Raw genomic sequence first — 20,215 nt, 5'->3', positions numbered from 1 at the left:
TGAGTTTAAAACTTAAAAATTATGTTTTTTGACACTCGGTGCTGTCAAGCAAGTATTTGGATACTCTCCACCATCTTGTTACTATGCTATCGTCTCTTATGTTAGCATGGCAACGTTAGCATGCAAATGTTTTATGCTCGTTTTTTTTTTGCTAATTTTGTATGTTTGAACCTAAAAATCATGGATTTGGATATTTGACGCCATCTTAGACGTATGCCAACTTCGACCCCGGTTAGAGGTTCAGGGCACAGAAAGCAGGCCCATCAAAATTTCCGCTGGAATTTTCTAGTTTGTATTCTTACATAGACTGACCATACGTCCTCTTTTCCCCGGACATGTCCTCTTTTGCGGGGCTGTCAGGGCGGAGTTTCTTAAATGCCTCAAATGTCCGGCATTTTGAGTTAGGGTTGCGTGTATTTTCAATGTACGTTCAGGGTTAAGAAGGGGTTAAAAACAAAACAAATTGTGCGCGCAGCAGAATTCGTGAGGGAGGGGCAGAGACATAGAGAGCAAGAGAGTTAGGATAAACGCGCATGCGTCGCCAGGCTCTGCTTTTTATCCATAGATTTATCAGATTTGATTTTTTATTATCTATAGCAGGGGTGTCAAAAGTGTGGCCCGGAGGCCATTTGCGGCCCACAGTTAATGTTTTAAAGGCCCACGGCACATTCTAAAAATACTATTAAAATAAACAAAAACATAACAAAAGTGAAATAAAAAAGCTTAAAGGTGAAATGTAATTTAGAAAAAGTTGCAATGTTGACTAATAAAACAAAGCTGTTTTTTTTTTCTTTCAAACTGTCATTGCTCAAAACACAATATTGAATCAAAATCAATGTTATTATGAATTATTGACCTATCCAAGGTTCCGATTACTTCACATCAAATATTCCACTAAGAAAAATATTTTTGGTGGAAGATTTTGCATATTTTGTGTGTTTGCCATTAAAAACATATTTTGTTTGACAAAAAAGGGCGGAAAACAAACAAACAAAAAAACAACATAAAAAAACCAAAACATTTTGAAATGAGGGATAGATCTGAAGTTGATGTAGACTCCAGAGATTTAAGCGTTAAATATAAAATGTATGTATGCCCTGGCACACCATTATCATCATTTCATGACCGAAGCAAAACACTTTTTACGCTTTTATATTGAAATAAATACACCTACAAGTTATTCAATAAAAACATAGAAAAAACTACCAGCAGCGGTAAAGTTTAGATCCATGAAGGAAAGAAGAAAGTGAATGAATGTTTATAACTAAATACATTTACATATGCATACAAATTTTTCTTTTTTTATTATTTTTTTTAATGAATTACGGTAAGTAACATTTATGACAACCTTTTTCCAAAACACAATATAGAATGTGAGATATAACAGGATAATGCATACGTTTATCATTTGTTTTCCAAACGCTTACAAAAAAGTGGGCCCCCAAAAATGTACTGTGGGACCCCATTTTGAAAATTCCTAGCGCCAACACTGCTGTCAACAGAGGAGAAAGAATGCTTTATTTAAATAAATATATTATTTATAAAGCAAGTTTGAGTATAATTGGCAAATTTTCATTCGTACTGCCCGCGGGCCTTGGCACGCATATACGTGTCCTCTTTTTGGGATTTCAGAATATGGTCAGCCTATTTTACACCGCCGTCCTGTGTTTTTGCCTGATTATAATTGTGATAAAGAATTGAATTATTCAGTGACAATTCCAAGTGTCAGCATCAGCATTAGTATGACTATAATCATTTCTCGACCCTCGTGCAGTACCTCAGCAGATCCCTTGGAGATTGCAGACCCCCAGTTGAAGACCTCTGACAGATCATGTTAAGCAACAAACTGTACCATACAACTTTTTTTACCCACCTTCTGACACCACCTCCAGGACAAGCCTCCCGTGCTTTCCCTGCAGAACCTCATCGTGAGAGACATAGCCAACCAAGAGCGAGGCATGTTCCTCATTAGCGATTCGTCCCCTCCGGAGATGTACGAGGTCCACGCTACCTCCAAAGACAACAAGAACCTGTGGATACGGCAAATCCAGCGCACTGTCAGCAAGTGGGGGAATAGAGCACAACACAAGATGTTTTTACCCTCACTTTGTTTATTTATACTTATTTATGTGATGGCGGTGGTCAGGTGTCCATCTCGGGAGGAGTTCCCGCTTATAGAGACCGAGCACAAGGCCCATCTGAGGAGACTGAAAGGTTAGACAAAGATAACAACAAAAAAAACCACAAAAATGTGTTGTTTTTTTGACTGCTTGGTTGATGGGCCCCAACGGCAGCTGACCTCCATCAGAAGGACCGGGAGATGTTGGAGCTCCTGCAGGAGAGGGTGACTCTCTTCTGTGAGCTGGCCCAGGTGACAAGCTACCAGGAGGACCTAGAGCCCCCCATCACGCGGTACTTGTTCCGTGCAGACACACCGCAGGCCCCGCGGGCAGAGAAGTTTCTCCTGGATGCCACGGCCGAAGGTAATGTTTCCACACAAGATGGAGAATTCCCATCACCAGCGATGGTGCAAATGAATCTCTGTCTTCATAGTGGACCGACTAAGCGAGCTTCTACTGGGTTCCAGCGTGGACGTCCCTCTGCTGTGCCATCACAACCACCAAGAACTGACGGAAATCAGTGAGTTTTTACACACTTTCAGGACCAGAAAACTCAGTGAGCATTTTTCTCTCTGCAGGTGAGCAGGATTTTGTTGTCAATGGAGCGCATGAGTTCCCTGCTGCAAGGGTGAGTGCTCATAATCTACAACAGTAGTGTCAAACACAAGGCTTTAGATTTAGCACGCCACATTATTTTCTATGGCCCGCAAAAGCCTCGAAGTAGGGTTGTATGGTATACCGGTACTAGTATAGTATCGTGGTACTAATGAATCAAAAACGGTACTATACTCTGTTTGAAAAGTACCGGTTCGCCATATTTTTTTTTTTTTTTTTACGGGCATGACGCCGCGTCATCGTCACGTCGTGACATTGCTGGTTTTACGAGCAGAGGAGCATGTTCGGCAGCGCACAATCACAGAGTATTTACAAGCAGACAGAAAAGGGAGAACGGACGCATTTTGGCTTAAAAACTAAAGATAAAGGTGAAGTTATAACACTGAAACGCCCTCAGGAAGAGGTGCTTTAAAACATGGCTAGCTCGTTAGCGGCTAATGTCCATCCGCAATTGGCAGTGTTTTAGCTTCTTCTAAATCACTAATCCTCGCCTCCATGGCGACAAATAAAGCAAGTTTCTTTCAAGTATCAACCCTGCAGGATGAGGAATAGCTAAACATGCTTCACTACACACCGTAGGAGGATACAATAGCTCACCGGCGTCACAATGTAAACAAATGTCGTGGGTGGATCTACACCTAACATCCACTGTAATGATACCAAGTACAGGACCGTATCTAGTCGATACTACTATGATTACATCAATATTTTTTATCGTCACAAAATCTTTTTTCTTTAAAAAAAAAAAATCATATTATATTCATAAACTCAGAAAATACGTCCCTGGACACATGAGAACTTAAATTATGATCAATGTGTGACCCTGGAACTACTTGGTATCGGATTGTACCTAAATTTGTGTTATCATCCAAAACTAATGTAAAGTATAGAAACAACAGAAGAATAAGTGATTATTACATTTTAACAGAAGTGTAGATAGAACATGTTGAAATAGAAAATAAGCAGATATTAACAGTAAATGAACAAGTAGATTAATAATCAAATTTTACAGCTTGTCCCTCGTAATTTTGACAAAACAATAGAATAGAAATGACACAATATGTTACTGCATACGTCATCATACAAATTAGGAGCCTTTGTTTGTTTACTTACTACTAAAAGACAAGTTGTCTTGTATGTTCACTATTTTATTTAAGCACAAAATTACAATAAGATACATATGTTTAATGTACCCTAAGATTTTTTGTTTAAAAAAAGCCAATAATGCCATTTTGTGTTAGTTAGAAAAGTATCGAAATACATTTTGGTACCGGTACCAAAATAGTGGTATCAAGACAACCCTACCTCGAAGTAACATGCGTTAATAACATACTTTATCTTTTCTTACTATATCTAGTCATTCTTTGCATTTTGACAGAAAATAATATACATGTATTGCATGAAATTGCATTCTTTATATTTTAAACGTTTATACATTCTACTTTTTGTTAAAATAATAACAATTTAAATATCAACTTGAGTCATGATTTCATAAAAAGTTGTTCATCAAGTTTTTGCATTTACAGTAATATGCTGTAAAACAACCATACATTTTGCTGTAAAAAAAACAGTGGTACCGTTTTTGCATTTACTGTTACGGTACAGGGGGAAGAAGAAGAATGCAGGGACGTAGTTTAGTAGCTAGAAGTGCATAACAAATAGCTCTTCAGTTGACGTTCTGCTGTATCCCCTTTGTAAGCCTTTTTACAAAATTTAAAAAGATATATTTATATTTTTAAAGTGACCCAACCGCACGCATCGGTTTTATCAGTATGCGGCAGCCCTCGGTGGAAAGAGTTTGGACACTGCTGTCTTAAAGGCAATTAAAATAATCTTAAATTGATGATCAATTTCTTATTTAATTGATCATGTTTTTTATCAGATTTACAACCACATTTTATTAAACTTTAATATTTTTTTTATGTATCATAAAATTTTTATTTATGTATAATCCCGTTTTTATTCATTTATAAAAAATATTTATTACATTTCTAATACATTTTTATTATATTTAAGATAAAAATTGTATTAAATGTATAATCTTTTTTTATGAGTTATAATACTGGGATAGGCTCCAGCACTCCCCGCGACCCCAAAAAAGGGACAAGTGGTAGAAAATAGATAGATGGATGGATGGATTTTATTATCAAATTCATATTAAATGGATGGATTTTTTAAAATATAGTTCCTGGTTCCTTTTTAAACATGTATTATCAAATTTTTTATTAAATTTATCATATTTTTTTTATGAAATATATAATCAAATTTCTATTACATTGTTTTTTTTATTTAAAACAATTATAATTACCTTTCTATTAAATGTATATTACATTTTTTACTAAATGCATTGTCAAATTTGTATTAAATGTATACGTTTTTTCAATTAAATGTATCTATATTTTTTTTAATATGATTATTTTTTATTGCATTCATTATCCTTTTTTTATTGTATGCATTTATACTTTTTTAACCATAGATTTTGCTGTAAAAAACAAACAAACAGTGGTACCGTTTTTGCATTTACATTAATATTCTGTAAAACAACCATAGATTTTGCTGTAAAAAAAACAGTGGTACCTTTTTTGCATTTACAGTAACATGCTGTAAAAACAAAAACTATAAATTTTACCATAAAAAACCTCTAGTACCGATTTTGCATTTACAGTAATATTCTGTAAAACAACCATAAATTTTGCTGTAAAAAAACAGTGGTACCGTTTTTGCATTTACTGTTACGGTACAGGGGGAAGAAGACGGAACAGAATGCAGGGACGTAGTTTAGCTCTATTTGTTTTATATACAATATTATGAAGTGTGAAAAACTAATCGAAATGTGTGTGGTGTGAGACTATGTGTAGTGATTAGCTGTTGAGTGTTACCGGTCGTGTTGAGCGAGGTGTGGAAGTCCAAGGGGGCAAGACAAGCAAGCGTGAGGTCAAGGGCAGGAGCGAGGCGTCAAAGTCCGTGTCCAGGCGGGAGGTCGAGATCCAAGAGGCAGTCAGGGAACCAGAGGGAATACGGGGAGACGAGACACGCATTCCGTGACGCAGGAACGGAGGAGTGCTGCTCGATGACGACAAGGGACACGAGACAAATGAACACGGAGGGGGAGAAACACAGAGAGAGAGAGTGTGCATAGAGCTAGAGTTTGTTGGCTTACTGTACTGGAACAGGTCGCTACGCTCTGGCCCGGAACGCAGGATTGCACAGGCTTAAGAAGCCCAGGGAGCTCATCAGCGACAGGTGTGCAGATTGCTGATTGATTGCAGCCCCTGGCTGCAGCAGGAGCGGCGGGCGCAGGAGCGCACTTGGAGGTGCACTCAGCGCAGCGCACAGAGGAATGCACATTAGAATGCGCCCGGGCCGTGACATTTACAGTAACATGCTGTAAAAACAAAAACTATAAGTTTTACCTTTAAAAAAGTCTGGTACCGTTTTTGCAACCATAGATTTTACCGTAGTGGTACTAAGTTTGCATTTACAGTAATATGCTGTTAAAAAAAAAAAAAAAAATTCAATCATTTCATAGTAAAAAAAAAAAAAAAGATAAATGATAAATGGGTTGTACTTGTATAGCGCTTTTCTACCTTCAAGGTACTCAAAGCGCTTTGACACTACTTCCACATTTACCCATTCACACACACATTCACACACTGATGGAGGGAGCTGCCAAAACAGTTGTTTTTTTTTACATTGTTCGAGGAAAAAAAACAATAATCAAATGCTTCAGCAAATGTTTAATAATGAGGCGGATCATTATGAATTTGAATTAATATATTATTGACTGTAACAGAAGGCCCTCTGAGGGCAGCCATAACTGCAATGTGTCCCTCGATGAAATCGAGTTTGACACCCCTGATCTACAATATGGTCACAATTTGCAATAACAATGTTTGATAATCATGACTGGGACTTGATATCACGGCCAATTTTCTAAATCCATTCAAACTGCGTTTTAAAAAGTTTATGTCTCAACTCTGTTTCAAAATGTAAATGTGCTTTTTTTTGTTCTCTCTTTGCAATAAACATGTTTTCAGTGCTGACTTTGAAATTGGGCAATTTAAACTTGAACTGTAAATAAAACCGTCTCAAGTCTCAAAAGTGTAATTTTGAAATAAGAAAGGAATTGCAATGGAAGTTTTCGTGTACTGAAAATTGCATTGAAGTATTTATTTGGGTGCCTAATAATAATAATAACAATAATAATAGTGTTCTATGCTATTTTTCTAAGAGCTTAATTTGCTTAGCACTGTTAGACAGGATGTAACACACGGGATTTTATTGTTTTTTTCAAGGCACTTGACGTCAGTGCGGGGATTGAAGTAAACAGAAGTACCTGTCGAGTTCTATTTGGATTTACACTGTATGAAAAAAACATTTTAAATGTATTTTACCTTTGCAACCTCATTATACTATTGGCTAAGTTTTATATTCATAAATGAAAGTTCCTCAATACCCGACCTGTTTTTTTGTGCCTTTAAAAAGAATTAGAACTCTACGTTAAAACACTCTCTACCTCTAACAACCAAAAAGCTGTGAAAACAATGATGCTGTGTTCCAAATTTAAATTATTTACTGAACTTGTGTGAGCCTATGGCTTTGCACTTTGTTATATATATATATATATATATATATATATATATATATATATATATATATATATATATATATATATATATATATATATATATATATATATTGGACTCTATTTTAGTTACTTTATTGAGTTTACAACCCCCTGGCGCTGTTTTGTACTGTTTTTGTACTTATTTTGATTATTATTATTTCTCAAATGTTTGTAAATGTTGCAATTGATATATAAGGGTTTATAAAATGTAAAAAAATAACAAAAAATAAAAAAAGTACCTGCCGAGTTGCGGCAGCCGTCGTTTCTTCAAAGTGAGCGGTTAGCTCAGTTACAAATATAATCAATAAACACACCAGTTTTGGTCAGATGTTTACGTTGCGTGATCCTAACGTGGGGTGGTTTTAGCACCTGAACGAGCCGCTTTTACATTTTTATTTTATATTTATGCTAACAAAAGTTACTAAATCCGCGGTAATGCTAGTAAGTCCCTCACGTTTCTTTTGTTTTGCCCTTTCAGGCTTGTTGTTGGAAGCTAATATTGGCATAGTATGATGCTGCTGCTACCAGGGGGTGGGTGGGGGAACCCATGTGATGCTCTGTAAAATTGATATTGCAAACTTTAAAATATATGGATCCAATTGATAAAAAATAATATATATATTTTTTTGCCCAACCCTAATTTATGACTACACACCAATTATTACAATATCTATGCTACTTGTGTTTGACAGGAGATCTGTCAGAGGCTGATGAATCTCAGTGTTTATCTCCATGCACTCCAAGTAAGTACAACACTTCACAATAACATGCAGTATATGTACTCAAATACCCTTAAATTTGACATAATTTTGTATCATTAAATAGTCCATAATTATCTATCATACCTTCGAATACAAAAACCTATATATTTTTACAGTATAAGCAACAACATCCTCCTAATACATTATGACTTCAAAATAAAATACAACCACTTCCTCCCAATGACAAATGTTATTTCACAAAAGGATCTTATTGTGAAAATATTAGAAAGAAGTGGTTGTATTTTTTTTTTTTTTTTTGATAATAAAATAATATTTTTTTATATATCGGGGAAGTGGCAGCTCTTATTGTGAAAATACCCTGACTATGTTATTATGTCTCAGGTCCTAATACACGTTGGCAAATATATTTTACATTAGGTGTCTACATGTAAAAGATATTTGTGAAGTATGATCAATAATTGATAAAAAGGAAGGGGCTTAATACCTGATGGCAAATGTATTTCAACAATAAAATCTACCACATTCCTCTCATTCCACAATTACTTTATTACTGTGTAATAGGCACTAACACTTCCATGTAATATATGAAAACTGCTGTGTTTCACAATAAGAGCTTTTACTACTTCTTCCAAATACACAATGACTGCATCTTCACATCAAGAGCTACTGTAACGCTGCCAATTAGGGAATGAAAACAACTATATTTCACAATAAGAGCTACTAATTCCTCCTAATACATTAACATGATTAGTGTATGGTCAAACTAAAATAAAACCACTTCCCCTTAATACACAAAAATGTGTACATTTTCCCAAATAAGAGTTACCACTTCCTCCTAATACACAAAATGTATGTATTTTCACAATAAGAGCTGCCACTTCTTTGTAATACATAAGAAATATTTTTGTATTGGCACAATAAAATATAACCACTTTTTCTTAATACACAAAAATTTGTAAATTTTCACAGTAAGAGTTACCACTTTCTCCTAATACATAGACATAATGTATTTTCACAATAAAAGCTAATGCTCCCATCGATTAGATGACAACAGCTGTATTTCACAATAAGAGCTACCACTTAATACAATATCATAATTATTGTATCAACGCAGTAAAATACAACCACTTCCTCCTAATACATGATGACAAATGTGTTTTCACAATAAGAGCTACCACTGTGTTTATTGAGAAAATACATTTATGTATTAGGAGAGAAAGAAGTGGTATTTAATTGTGACGTTACAACAATTTTTTTATGTATTGGAGAAGTGGCAACTCTTATTGTAAAAATATATTTTCATAATGTATTGGGTCCTGATATATTTTATGGTAAGTGTCAACATGTAGACGACGTGTGAAGAATGTTCAATAATTGGTAAAAAGAACGGGCTTAATAAATGATGACAAATGTATTTTAACAATAAAACCTACTTCTTCCTCTAAATACACAGTTACTGTATTCTTACAATAAGCACTAACCCTGCCATTTAATAAAATAAAACAGCTGTTTTTCACAATAAGACCCTCCATTTCTTCCTAATACATTAAACTGATTACTGTATAGTCAAGCTAAAATAAAACCACGTCCTCCCAAGTACACAAAATTAATGTATTTTCACAATAAGAGCTGCCACTTCCTCTTATTATAATAATTTTAAAAAATTCCGTCAAAATTACATACAACCACTTCTTCCTAATACATGATGACAAATGTATCTTCACAATAAAAGCTATCACTTTGTCCTAATACACAGTTAACGTTGCCATTTAATACATGAAAACAGCTGTATTTCACAATAAAAGGTACCATTTTTTCCTAATACATTAAAATTATTATTGTATTTGCAAACTGAAATGCAACCAAGTCCATCCTAATACACAAAATTAATGTATTTTCACAATAAGTGCTGTCACGTCCTCTTAATATAATGAAAAGTAATTTTGTTTCGTCAGAATAACATATAACCACTTCTTCCTAATACATGATGACAGATGTTTTTTCACAATAAAAGCTATCACTTTGTCCTAATACACAGTTAACGTTGCCATTTAATACATGAAAACAGCTGTATTTCACAATAAAAGGTACCATTTTTTCCTAATACATTAAAATGATTATTGTATTGGCAAACTGAAATGCAACCAAGTCCTCATAATACACGAAATGTATGTATTTTCACAATAAGAGCTTTCACATCGTCCTACTACATTAGAAATAATCATTGTATCGTCACAATAAAATAAAACCACTTTTTCCTAATACATGATGACAAATATATTACAATTAAAAATTCATAAAATAAATGAAAACAGCTGTATTTCACAATAAGAGCGCTCACTTTGTCCTTCTACAGTACATTAAAAATAATAATTGTATTTTCACAATAAAATACAAACTCTTTTCCCTAATACATGATGACAAACAATATATTATTATTGTATATAAATAAAATAAATGAAAACCGCTGTATTTCACAATTAGAGCTACCATTTCTTCCTAAATCAATTATTGTATTGTCAAAGTGAAATACAACCACTGTCTTCTTAGTACACAAAAATGTATACAATTTCTCATTAACAATTACCATTTCCTCCCAATGCACAAATTTATGTATTTTTTACAATAAGAGTTAACTCTCCCATCTAACACAAAACAGCTGTATATAGAAATTAGAGCTAACACTTACTCCTGATACAATAAAATATTTATTATATCGTCACAATGAAATAAAACCACTTCCTACTAATACATGATGACACATGTATTTTTCTAGTAAGAACCACCTCCTCTTAATACGTTGTTATTTTATAATCGTAATATGCAGAGGTGTGGACTCGAGTCACATGACTTGGACTCGAGTCAGACTCGAGTCATGAATTTGATGACTTTAGACTCGACTTGACAAAATGTAAAAAGACTTGCAACTCGACTTAGACTTTAACATCAATGACTTGTGACTTCACTTGGACTTGAGCCTTTTGAATTGACCTGACTTGACATGACTTGCTACTTTCCCCAAAACCCAAAGATGAAAAAGTTATTCGGGAGCGCTCCGTATTTTTCATTGTGTACTTGTCTATCAGCGTTGCGTGTGTCAGCTGGTGGGCTCTCAGTACAACAGCCAATCAAATTAGATCTACTTTGTTTTCATCACACAGCATTCATCCAATCAAATTGCAGGACAACCAACGAAGAAGACATGTCCAAACCACACGCCAGTGAACAAAAAATGATACCTAAAATAATTTAGTTTGGGTATAAAAATTACGAGGTGGTCAACACAAAACGGTTTGCAGTATGCAACACATGCGGTTCGAAAATTACTGATGGAGAGGCAACAACTTCCAACTTCGTCCGGCATTTGAAGTTGCACAAAGAACGGTAAGTTTTGAATGTAAGATAACGTTTATTGGCTAAGTAACGTGACTTTTATTTGCTGTGTAGTTAAATCAATGAGGCTGTAAACTCACTGCTAACGTTATAACGTTATTGCAAACACGGGAATCTGTTGCAGTTCACTACCTTATTCATACTTTTTGTTCAGTGATTTTTTTCAAGCAGGGTTACGTTAGTCAATATATCACACGTAACGTTAGACGGCGGTCAGCAGCACCGCGTATTTTAGCCACCTAAAAAAAGACAAAAATAGTAAAATAAAGGTCAGTTAAAATGTATACTATATTATGAATGTACCGTTTTAGCTAGCTTTCTGACATACTGTTGGTTGTTTACCTCAGTGGTCCCCAACCACCGGGCCGCGGCCCGGTACTGGTCCGTGGATCGATTGGTATCGGGCCGCACAAGAAATAATTTTTTTTTTCTTCTTTTTTTAATTAAATCAACATAAAAAACACAAGATACACTTACAAGTAGTGCACCAACCCAAAACAACTCTCTCCCCCCTTTTGTTCTGGGCATTGAACATGAAGACTCTTCCTTCACTGTTACGAGTGGCCATGAGAATCTTGGCAGTGCCTGCCTCCAGTGCTCCAGTGGAGCGAGTTTTCAGCCATGGTGGCATCATACTACGCCCCCATCGTGCACAAATGACTGACAGACTCTTGGCTAATTTGGTCTTTTGCAAATGCAATGCAGCATAGGGCCCTGACATATAAAAAGTACAACTTTTTTGTTATGTTCACATATATGTCATGTTTTTTCAATGTTAACACTTTTGTACAAATAAGTACATTTGCACTTTATTTTTCAATGTGTTTGTTCTGTAAAGGAATGAGTTAATGTTTAAAATGACTGGTTAATAGTGCTATTATAAAGTGCAATGTCAGCACAATTTTCTTTCCTGCAATTTAAAATGCACTTGTTTTAATAAATAAATACAGCGTTTGAAAAGCATACACAATCTGTGTTAATATATTAGTCTGTGGTTAAAAGGACTTGAAAGGACTCAAAACTCAAAATGCAGGACTTAGGACTTGACATGAGACTTTCCAGTCTTGACTTTGGACTTGACTCGGGGCTTGCCTGTCTTGACTCGGGACTTGACTCGGACTTGAGGGCAAAGACTTGAGACTTACTTGTGACTTGCAAAACAATGACTTGGTCCCACCTCTGGTAATATGAGCAAAAATGTCCTCACAATTTGCGCCTGTATTTTCAAAATAAGAGCCTTGTAGACCAGTGGTCCCCAACCTTTTTGTAACTGCGGACCGGTCAACGCTTGAAAATTTTGTCTCATAAAAAAATACAATCATGTGTGCTTACGGACTGTATCCCTGCAAACTGTATTGATCTATATCGATGTATAATGTAGGAACCAGAATATTAATAACAGAAAGAAACAACCCTTTTGTGCGAATGAGTGTAAATGGGGTAGGGAGGTTTTTTGGGTTGGTGCACTAATTGTAAGTGTATCTTGTGTTTTTTATGTTGATTTAATAAAAGAATAAAAAATAAAAAGTTTTCATTTTATTTTATTTTTTTAATTTCTTGTGCGGCCCGGTACCAATCGATCCACGGACCGGTACCGGGCTGCGGCCCGGTGGTTGGGGACCACTGTTATAGACAACTTCACAGTAAGAGTGGACTAACGCTTCACAAATAGAGCATTACATTACAGTACATAATAACATTTATATTCATAATCAGAGCTCCTCCTAATACATAACAATCATCGTGTCTTCACAATAAGAGCTCCCGCTTCCTGCTGATTCATTAATTAAACACAGATAATACCTGTCCCCTTCAGGCGGCCGTCATCAAACAAGACTCTATCCTGGAGCTGCTGCTGCAACAAGAGGACGCGGCGTCGCCGGCCTCGGCGGGCTCGTGGCGCCAAAACCGCGAAGCCGGCACGGGGTCGACCATCGGGGAGCTGGCCCTGTTGCAGAGACAGCACAGCCTGCTGCAGGAGGAGCTGCTGAGGCTGCGGGACACCGAGAGCCGCTTCAAGGACAGCGAGAGGGCCCGGGCCAAGCTGGAGAAGCAGGTTCGACACATGAAAGTGTCTAGCGTGGCTTCCTCGCAGGAACAGGGGGACATGGCCACGCAGGTAAGAAAAGTACAATGACGTTCTAAATGCGTCATTTGTTCACTTTAATTTTATTGTTTACAGCCCAGACCGGAAGAGTTGAGCGGTGCCAATTGGGGCAACCAGGAAGCTCTCCACCAATCAGAGGCTACTCAGGGAGGAAGCGATGTGGAGGTGGACATGACGTCGGATGATGATGATGATGAGGAGCCCTCCGGAAGCTCCCGAGGTCAGATATTGGACATTTTATTAGGTACCCCTCCTTCGTACAATGACAGCTAATACGAGAACATAATACATTTGGCCTTTTTAAAGACATTTTAAACACATTTAAATAAAAGACTTAGACGAGACTTAGACTTAGACTTCTTAGACTTAAACTTAGACTAAGACTTCCTTTTTATTGTCATTCAAATTTGAACTTTACAGTACAGATAAGAACGGAATTTCGTTGCATTAGCTCATGGTAGTGCAGGATAAAAAATCAATAAGGTGCAGATATAAATAAATAGATTACTGGACAGATAAATATATTGCACCTTTGCATATGCATCCACGTTTATGGATGTATGTTACCCATCCATCCATCCATCTTCTTCCGCTCATCCGAGGTTGGGTCGCGGGGGCAGCAGCCTAAGCAGAGAAGCCCAGACTTCCCTCTCCCCAGCCACTTCGTCCAGCTCTTCCCGGGGGATCCCGAGGCGTCTCCAGGCCAGCCGGGAGACATAGTCTTCCCAACGTGTCCTGGGTCTTCCCCGTGGCCTCCTACCGGTCGGACGTGCCCTAAACACCTCCCTAGGAAGGCGTTCGGGTGGCATCCTGGCCAGATGCCCGAACCACCTCATCTGGCTCCTCTCGATGTGGAGGAGCAGCGGCTTTACTTTGAGTTCCCCCCGGATGGCAGAGCTCCTCACCCTACCACAAAGGGAGAGACCCGCCACCCGGCGGAGGAAACTCATTTCGGCCGCTTGTACCCGTGATCTTGTCCTTTTGGTCATAACCCAAAGCTCATGACCATAGGTGAGGATGGGAGGGTAGATCGACCGATAAATTGAGAGCTTTGCCTTCCGGCTCAGCTCCTTCTTCACCACAACGGATCGATACAGCGTCTGCATTACTGAAGACGCCGCACCGATCCGCCTGTCGATCTCACGATCCACTCTTCCCTCACTCGTGAACAAGACTCCGAGGTACTTGAACTCCTCCACTTGTATGTTACATTGTCTTTATATTCCAGCCAGTTAATCCATTTTTGGGGGGAATTGAGGGGATTATTATGATGCGTTCAAGAGTCTTACGGCCTGAGGGTAGAAGCTGTTACAGAACCTGGAGGTTCTGCTACGGAGGCTGCGGAACCTCTTTCTAGAGTCCAGCAGTGAAAACAGTCCTTGGTGGGGGTGGGAGGAGTCTCTGCAGATTTTCTGAGCCCTGGTCAGGCAGCGGCTTTTTACGATCTCCTGGAGAGGAGGTAGAGGGGCTGGGCCCAGTATAATGTGCTCATTCTAATTCATTGTTTGTGTTCTTCCAGATTTCCAAGACATTCCAGAGGAGAACTGATCTTCCGCACACACGCTTCCCAAACAGGTCTAACTCAATAATAGAAAGCCATTATTACGCCACAATATATTTCTGTTCTCTCTTCCGATTATCCGTTTATTTATTAGTACTGTAGTGTTCCCGGGTATGTTTGCTGCTTCTCGCTTTCAGGGTTTAAGGCTGATTGTGATGTGTCGTGTGCATGATTTATTTCAACTGGACCAAAGGCTTAAAAGGGAACATGTGAATGATAACACTTACTACGGCTGTACTTCTGATCAATAACAATTTTTTAATCATGCATATTGTAAAGGATTAATTTCCATATATTTACTAGTGCATTTGAGCACCAAAAAGCAGGAAGCAAAAAATTAAAAATAACATGATGTATTCTAAAAGCGACTATAAGCGACGATTATTAGCTCATTTTTATGAAGCGGCATTATGAAGCGAACACCTACTATAGTGTTGCACTTTCTCGCACATAAACAAAAGGTCTGGCTAGTGCATCAATAACTCTCAAATAGTCTATCAGAAGTGTATTTTTTGGTTGTTCTGCATGTTTATGAAAATATTTTACCTTCATTTTAGTGCAATAGACACCATTTTTTTGAGCTTTGTTGTGTATTTATCTTGTTTCCAGACACTTGACAATCTTATCGATCAAGGACTTTTCTGATATGAATGTATTTTCTGCTCTTGTTTTTCAAAAAGTTGCAAGGTAAAGTTTATGGATGCAAATAAATGGTGTAAGAAGACTGTATTACAATATATGGAAGGAGTATGCTTACTTTTTGCCATATGGATTGTATACACAGAAAATAAAATGTCCTATAAAAGCGTTCATGTTGGTGTACAGTGGCTGTTTTAGCTTTAGGCCACGTGGCAAATGCACGGGGAGGCATTTTAAAGGAGCCTCCCGAGGATGAAGGGGGAAAAAGATTAATATTTTGATTTGTTTATTTAATAGTTTAATTTTGTGCTCAGCGGCCGTTTGCATATGTATGTCAGATAGACGCCCTCTTCAGGATAAAACCAAAGTGAGTCTCAAACATATTTTGGCGAGGTTGAGTCACTAGCACAGGAAATGGTCAGAGGTCAACTTCTTTTGAGGAAGTGCTATACTATTTGCTAATTACTCACTCACGCTCTAAGGAGGGCGCCATTGAAGCTAGAAGTGCATAATAAATGGCTCTTCAGTTGACGTTCTGCTGTATCCCCTTTTTAAGCCTTTTTACAAAATGTAAAAGATATATTTATATTTTTGAAGTGACCCAACCACACGCTTCGGTTTTATCAGTATGCGGCAGCACTCGGCAGAAAGAGTTTGGACACTGCTGTCTTAAAGGCAATTAAAATAATCTTAAATTGATAGACTTAAAATGAATTGATGATTATATTTTTTTAATCAAATTTACAACCACATTTTATTAAACTTTTTTTTTTTTTTTTATGTATAATGACATTTTTTTTTCATTTGTAATCACATTGTATAATCCTGTTTTTATTAATTTATGACAAATATTTATTACATTTATAATACATTTTTATTACATTTAAAATAAAAATGTTATTAGATATACAATCTTTTTTATGAGTTATAATACTGGGATAGGTTCCAGCACTCCCCGCGATCCCAATAAAGGGACAAGTGGTACAAAATGGATAGATGGATGGATGTATTTTATTATCAAATTCATATTAAATGTATGTCTTTTTTTTAAATAGTTATTGGTTCCTTTTTAAACATGTATTATCAAATTTTTTATTAAATCTATAATAATTTTTTATGAAATGTATACCGTATTTTCCGCACTATAAGGCGCACCGGATTATAAGGCGCACCTTCAATGAATGGCGTATTTTAAAACTTTGTTCATATACAAACCCCGTTTCCATATGAGTTGGGAAATTGTGTTAGATGTAAATTTAAACGGAATACAATGATTTGCAAATAATTTTCAACCCATATTCAGTTGAATATGCTACAAAGCTAACATATTTGATGTTCAAACTCATAAACATTTTTTTTTTTTGCAAATAATCATTAACTTTAGAATTTGATGCCAGCAACACGTGACAAAGAAGTTGGGAAAGGTGGCAATAAATACTGATAAAGTTGAGGAATGCTCATCAAACACTTATTTGGAACATCCCACAGGTGAACAGGCAAATTGGGAACAGGTGGGTGCCATGATTGGGTATAAAAACAGCTTCCCAAAAAATGCTCAGTCATTCACAAGAAAGGATGGGGCGAGGGTCACCACTTTGTCAACAAATGCGTGAGCAAATTGTTGAACAGTTCAAGAAAAACCTTTCTCAACCAGCTATTGCAAGGAATTTAGGGATTTCCCCATCTACGGTCCGTAATATCATCAAAGGGTTCAGAGAATCTGGAGGAATCACTGCACGTAAGCAGCTAAGCCCGTGACCTTCGATCCCTCAGGCTGTACTGCATCAACAAGCGACATCAGTGTGTAAAGGATATCACCACATGGGCTAAGGAACACTTCAGAAACCCACTGTCAGTAACTACAGTTGGTCGCTACATCTGTAAGTACAAGTTAAAACTCTCCTATGCAAGGTGAAAACCGTTTATCAACAACACCCAGAAACGCCGTCGGCTTCGCTGGGCCTGAGCTCATCTAAGATGGACTGATACAAAGTGGAAAAGTGTTCTGTGGTCTGACAAGTCCACATTTCAAATTGTTTTTGGAAACTGTGGACGTCGTGTCCTCCGGACCAAAGAGGAAAAGAACCATCCGGATTGTTATATGCGCAAAGTTGAAAAGCCAGCATCTGTGATGGTATGGGGGTGTATTAGTGCCCAAGACATGGGTAACTTACACATCTGTGAAGGCGCCATTAATGCTGAAAGGTACATACAGGTTTTGGAGCAACATATGTTGCCATCCAAGCAACGTTACCATGGACGCCCCTGCTTATTTCAGCCAGACAATGCCAAGCCACGTGTTACATCAACGTGGCTTCATAGTAAAAGAGTGCGGGTACTAGACTGGCATGCTTGTAGTCCAGACCTGTCTCCCATTGAAAATGTGTGGCGCATTATGAAGCCTAAAATACCACAGCGGAGACCCCCGGACTGTTGAACAACTTAAGCTGTACATCAAGCAAGAATGGGAAAGAATTCCACCTGAGAAGCTTAAAAAATGTGTCTCCTCAGTTCCCAAACGTTTACTGAGTGTTGTTAAAAGGAAAGGCCATGTAACACAGTGGTGAACATGCCCTTTCCCAACTACTTTGGCACGTGTTGCAGCCATGAAATTCTAAGTTAATTATTATTTACAAAAAAAAAAAGTTTATGAGTTTGAACAACAAATATCTTGTCTTTGTAGTGCATTCAATTGAATATGGGTTGAAAAGGATTTGCAAATCATTGTATTCCGTTTATATTTACATCTAACACAATTTCCCAACTCATATGGAAACGGGGTTTGTATAAGGCGCACCGAATTATAAAGCGCACTGTCAGCTTTTGAGGAAATTGGAGGTTTTTAGGTGCGGCTTATAGTGCGGAAAATACGGTAATCAAATTTCTATTAAATTGTTTTTTTATAAAAAAATATATAACTACCGTTCTATTAAATGTATATTTAAATTTTTACTAAATGCATTGTCAAATTTGTATTAAATGTATAACTTTTTTTCAATTAAATGTATATATTTTTTTATTATAATTATTTTTTTATTACATATATTATCCTTTTTTTTATTGTATGCATTTATCATTTTTTTCAAATTACATTTATAATAAAATTGTTTGTACTAAATGTAATAGTTTAAGTAGCAGAGGTCTAGAACTGCTACTGTTGATATAAGAGCATATATTGTGGTCAAATTATTAGAAACGGCTCTCACTGCATAGGAAAAAAAAGGGTCCCGGACAATAAAAGTAAAGATAGAAAGACAAGCGGACACACGCAGAGACTCCTCATCCTAATCCCGCAGACAATGTCAGCCAAAAGATGTTTATTAATAACTCAACTAGGCCTCGCAGAGGGGAATAACTAACATAGTCACCCCCCGCCCCCCCTCTCCATATATGCGCTTGTCATAGCCACTGTACCCCTCTCTCCCAGGAGACCCCCAATTATAGGCACCACAGGCCAGGTGATGGAATACAGTTACAAGGCCGGAATGTTGTGTCGCTTCTGCGTTTGTTACTCCTCTCCAAGCATCATCGTTCATAATGTATTATTATTATTCCCACCCTGTAGCGTATTTTAAGGCATCACATTTTATGATATGTGATACACACTCGCTTGCCAATTTATTAGATACTCCCACCTCTATCATTATTATCATGCAAGCAACTCCACAAACTCATTTTCTTTTAAATATTTTCTATTGTGTGTATATGTATATATATATATAAATATATGATTTATAATTAAATTAAATTAAACTAAAGCAAAATAAAGTGCAATTAAATTAATTTGGACAGTTTAAAAAACAGAAGAGCAATGATACCGGAAGATGTGATAATAATTTAATTAAGAAATAAATCCAAAAATAAAGGTGCAATGATTTGTCAGTGCTCTTAACATCTTGGTCAATAATAATCCCTTATATATTGTATGAGCACTCAGAGAATAAAGAGTCAAGACTAATGTTATTGTGGAATCACATGTAATTCAATTAAACATAAGTTTATCTTAAATGATGGCGGTAGAGGTCATAAACCCTTGAAATTAAACCCCCAAAACGGCACAATTTTAACACGTAACATCCCTTTTAAAAAACAACAACACCCTTTTAGATAAGAAATAATGTATGAAAAACAATACAATAGTGATGTAATAATAGTGTACAGCATTTTCTTTGGAAAGTGCACTTCTACGGTATCTCCTTCCAGGTGCTCTTCCGTCAAACACACCATCAGCAGCTTTCCCGTGTTTTCAGGGATAAAAGTTTGCCTCTTAGATATTATTTGAACATCTTTAGCTGGCATTAGACCCAATTCTGCTTCAGTATGGTGCAGACTAGCAGTGATACTCTCAAATTGCTTTGCCAAGTTGGCTCCACCCTCTGTAATGTTTTGGATGATTTCTTTCTTTAATTCATGAATACCACCCTCTTCTTC

At 36.8% G+C, this 20,215-nt stretch overlaps 1 protein-coding gene across 4 annotated transcripts in view; it reads left to right on the top strand.

The window, feature by feature from the left end:
- arhgef2a (Rho guanine nucleotide exchange factor (GEF) 2a) overlaps positions 1 to 16,029 on the top strand; it is a 54,199-nt gene extending 38,170 nt beyond the window's left edge. For 2 of the 4 annotated variants that reach the window (XM_061931207.1, XM_061931206.2), the window contains 8 exons: positions 1,893 to 2,214; positions 2,295 to 2,483; positions 2,554 to 2,640; positions 2,699 to 2,748; positions 8,055 to 8,105; positions 13,294 to 13,596; positions 13,660 to 13,804; positions 15,104 to 16,029. In XM_061931207.1, coding sequence (XP_061787191.1) covers positions 1,893 to 2,214; positions 2,295 to 2,483; positions 2,554 to 2,640; positions 2,699 to 2,748; positions 8,055 to 8,105; positions 13,294 to 13,596; positions 13,660 to 13,804; positions 15,104 to 15,132 — 1,176 coding nt within the window. In that variant the 3' untranslated portion in view covers positions 15,133 to 16,029. The remainder of the gene's footprint in view (positions 1 to 1,892; positions 2,215 to 2,294; positions 2,484 to 2,553; positions 2,641 to 2,698; positions 2,749 to 8,054; positions 8,106 to 13,293; positions 13,597 to 13,659; positions 13,805 to 15,103) is intronic. The other 2 variants (XM_061931209.2, XM_061931208.2) reach the window with 2 other exon arrangements.
- Positions 16,030 to 20,215: the final 4,186 nt, after the last annotated feature.

This window comes from Nerophis lumbriciformis, linkage group LG37 (assembly GCF_033978685.3).
Source record: "Nerophis lumbriciformis linkage group LG37, RoL_Nlum_v2.1, whole genome shotgun sequence".
NCBI classification, from domain to species: domain Eukaryota; kingdom Metazoa; phylum Chordata; class Actinopteri; order Syngnathiformes; family Syngnathidae; genus Nerophis; species Nerophis lumbriciformis.
The sequence above is the reverse complement of the archived record's forward strand: the minus strand, read 5'-3'. Positions and strand labels throughout refer to the sequence as shown.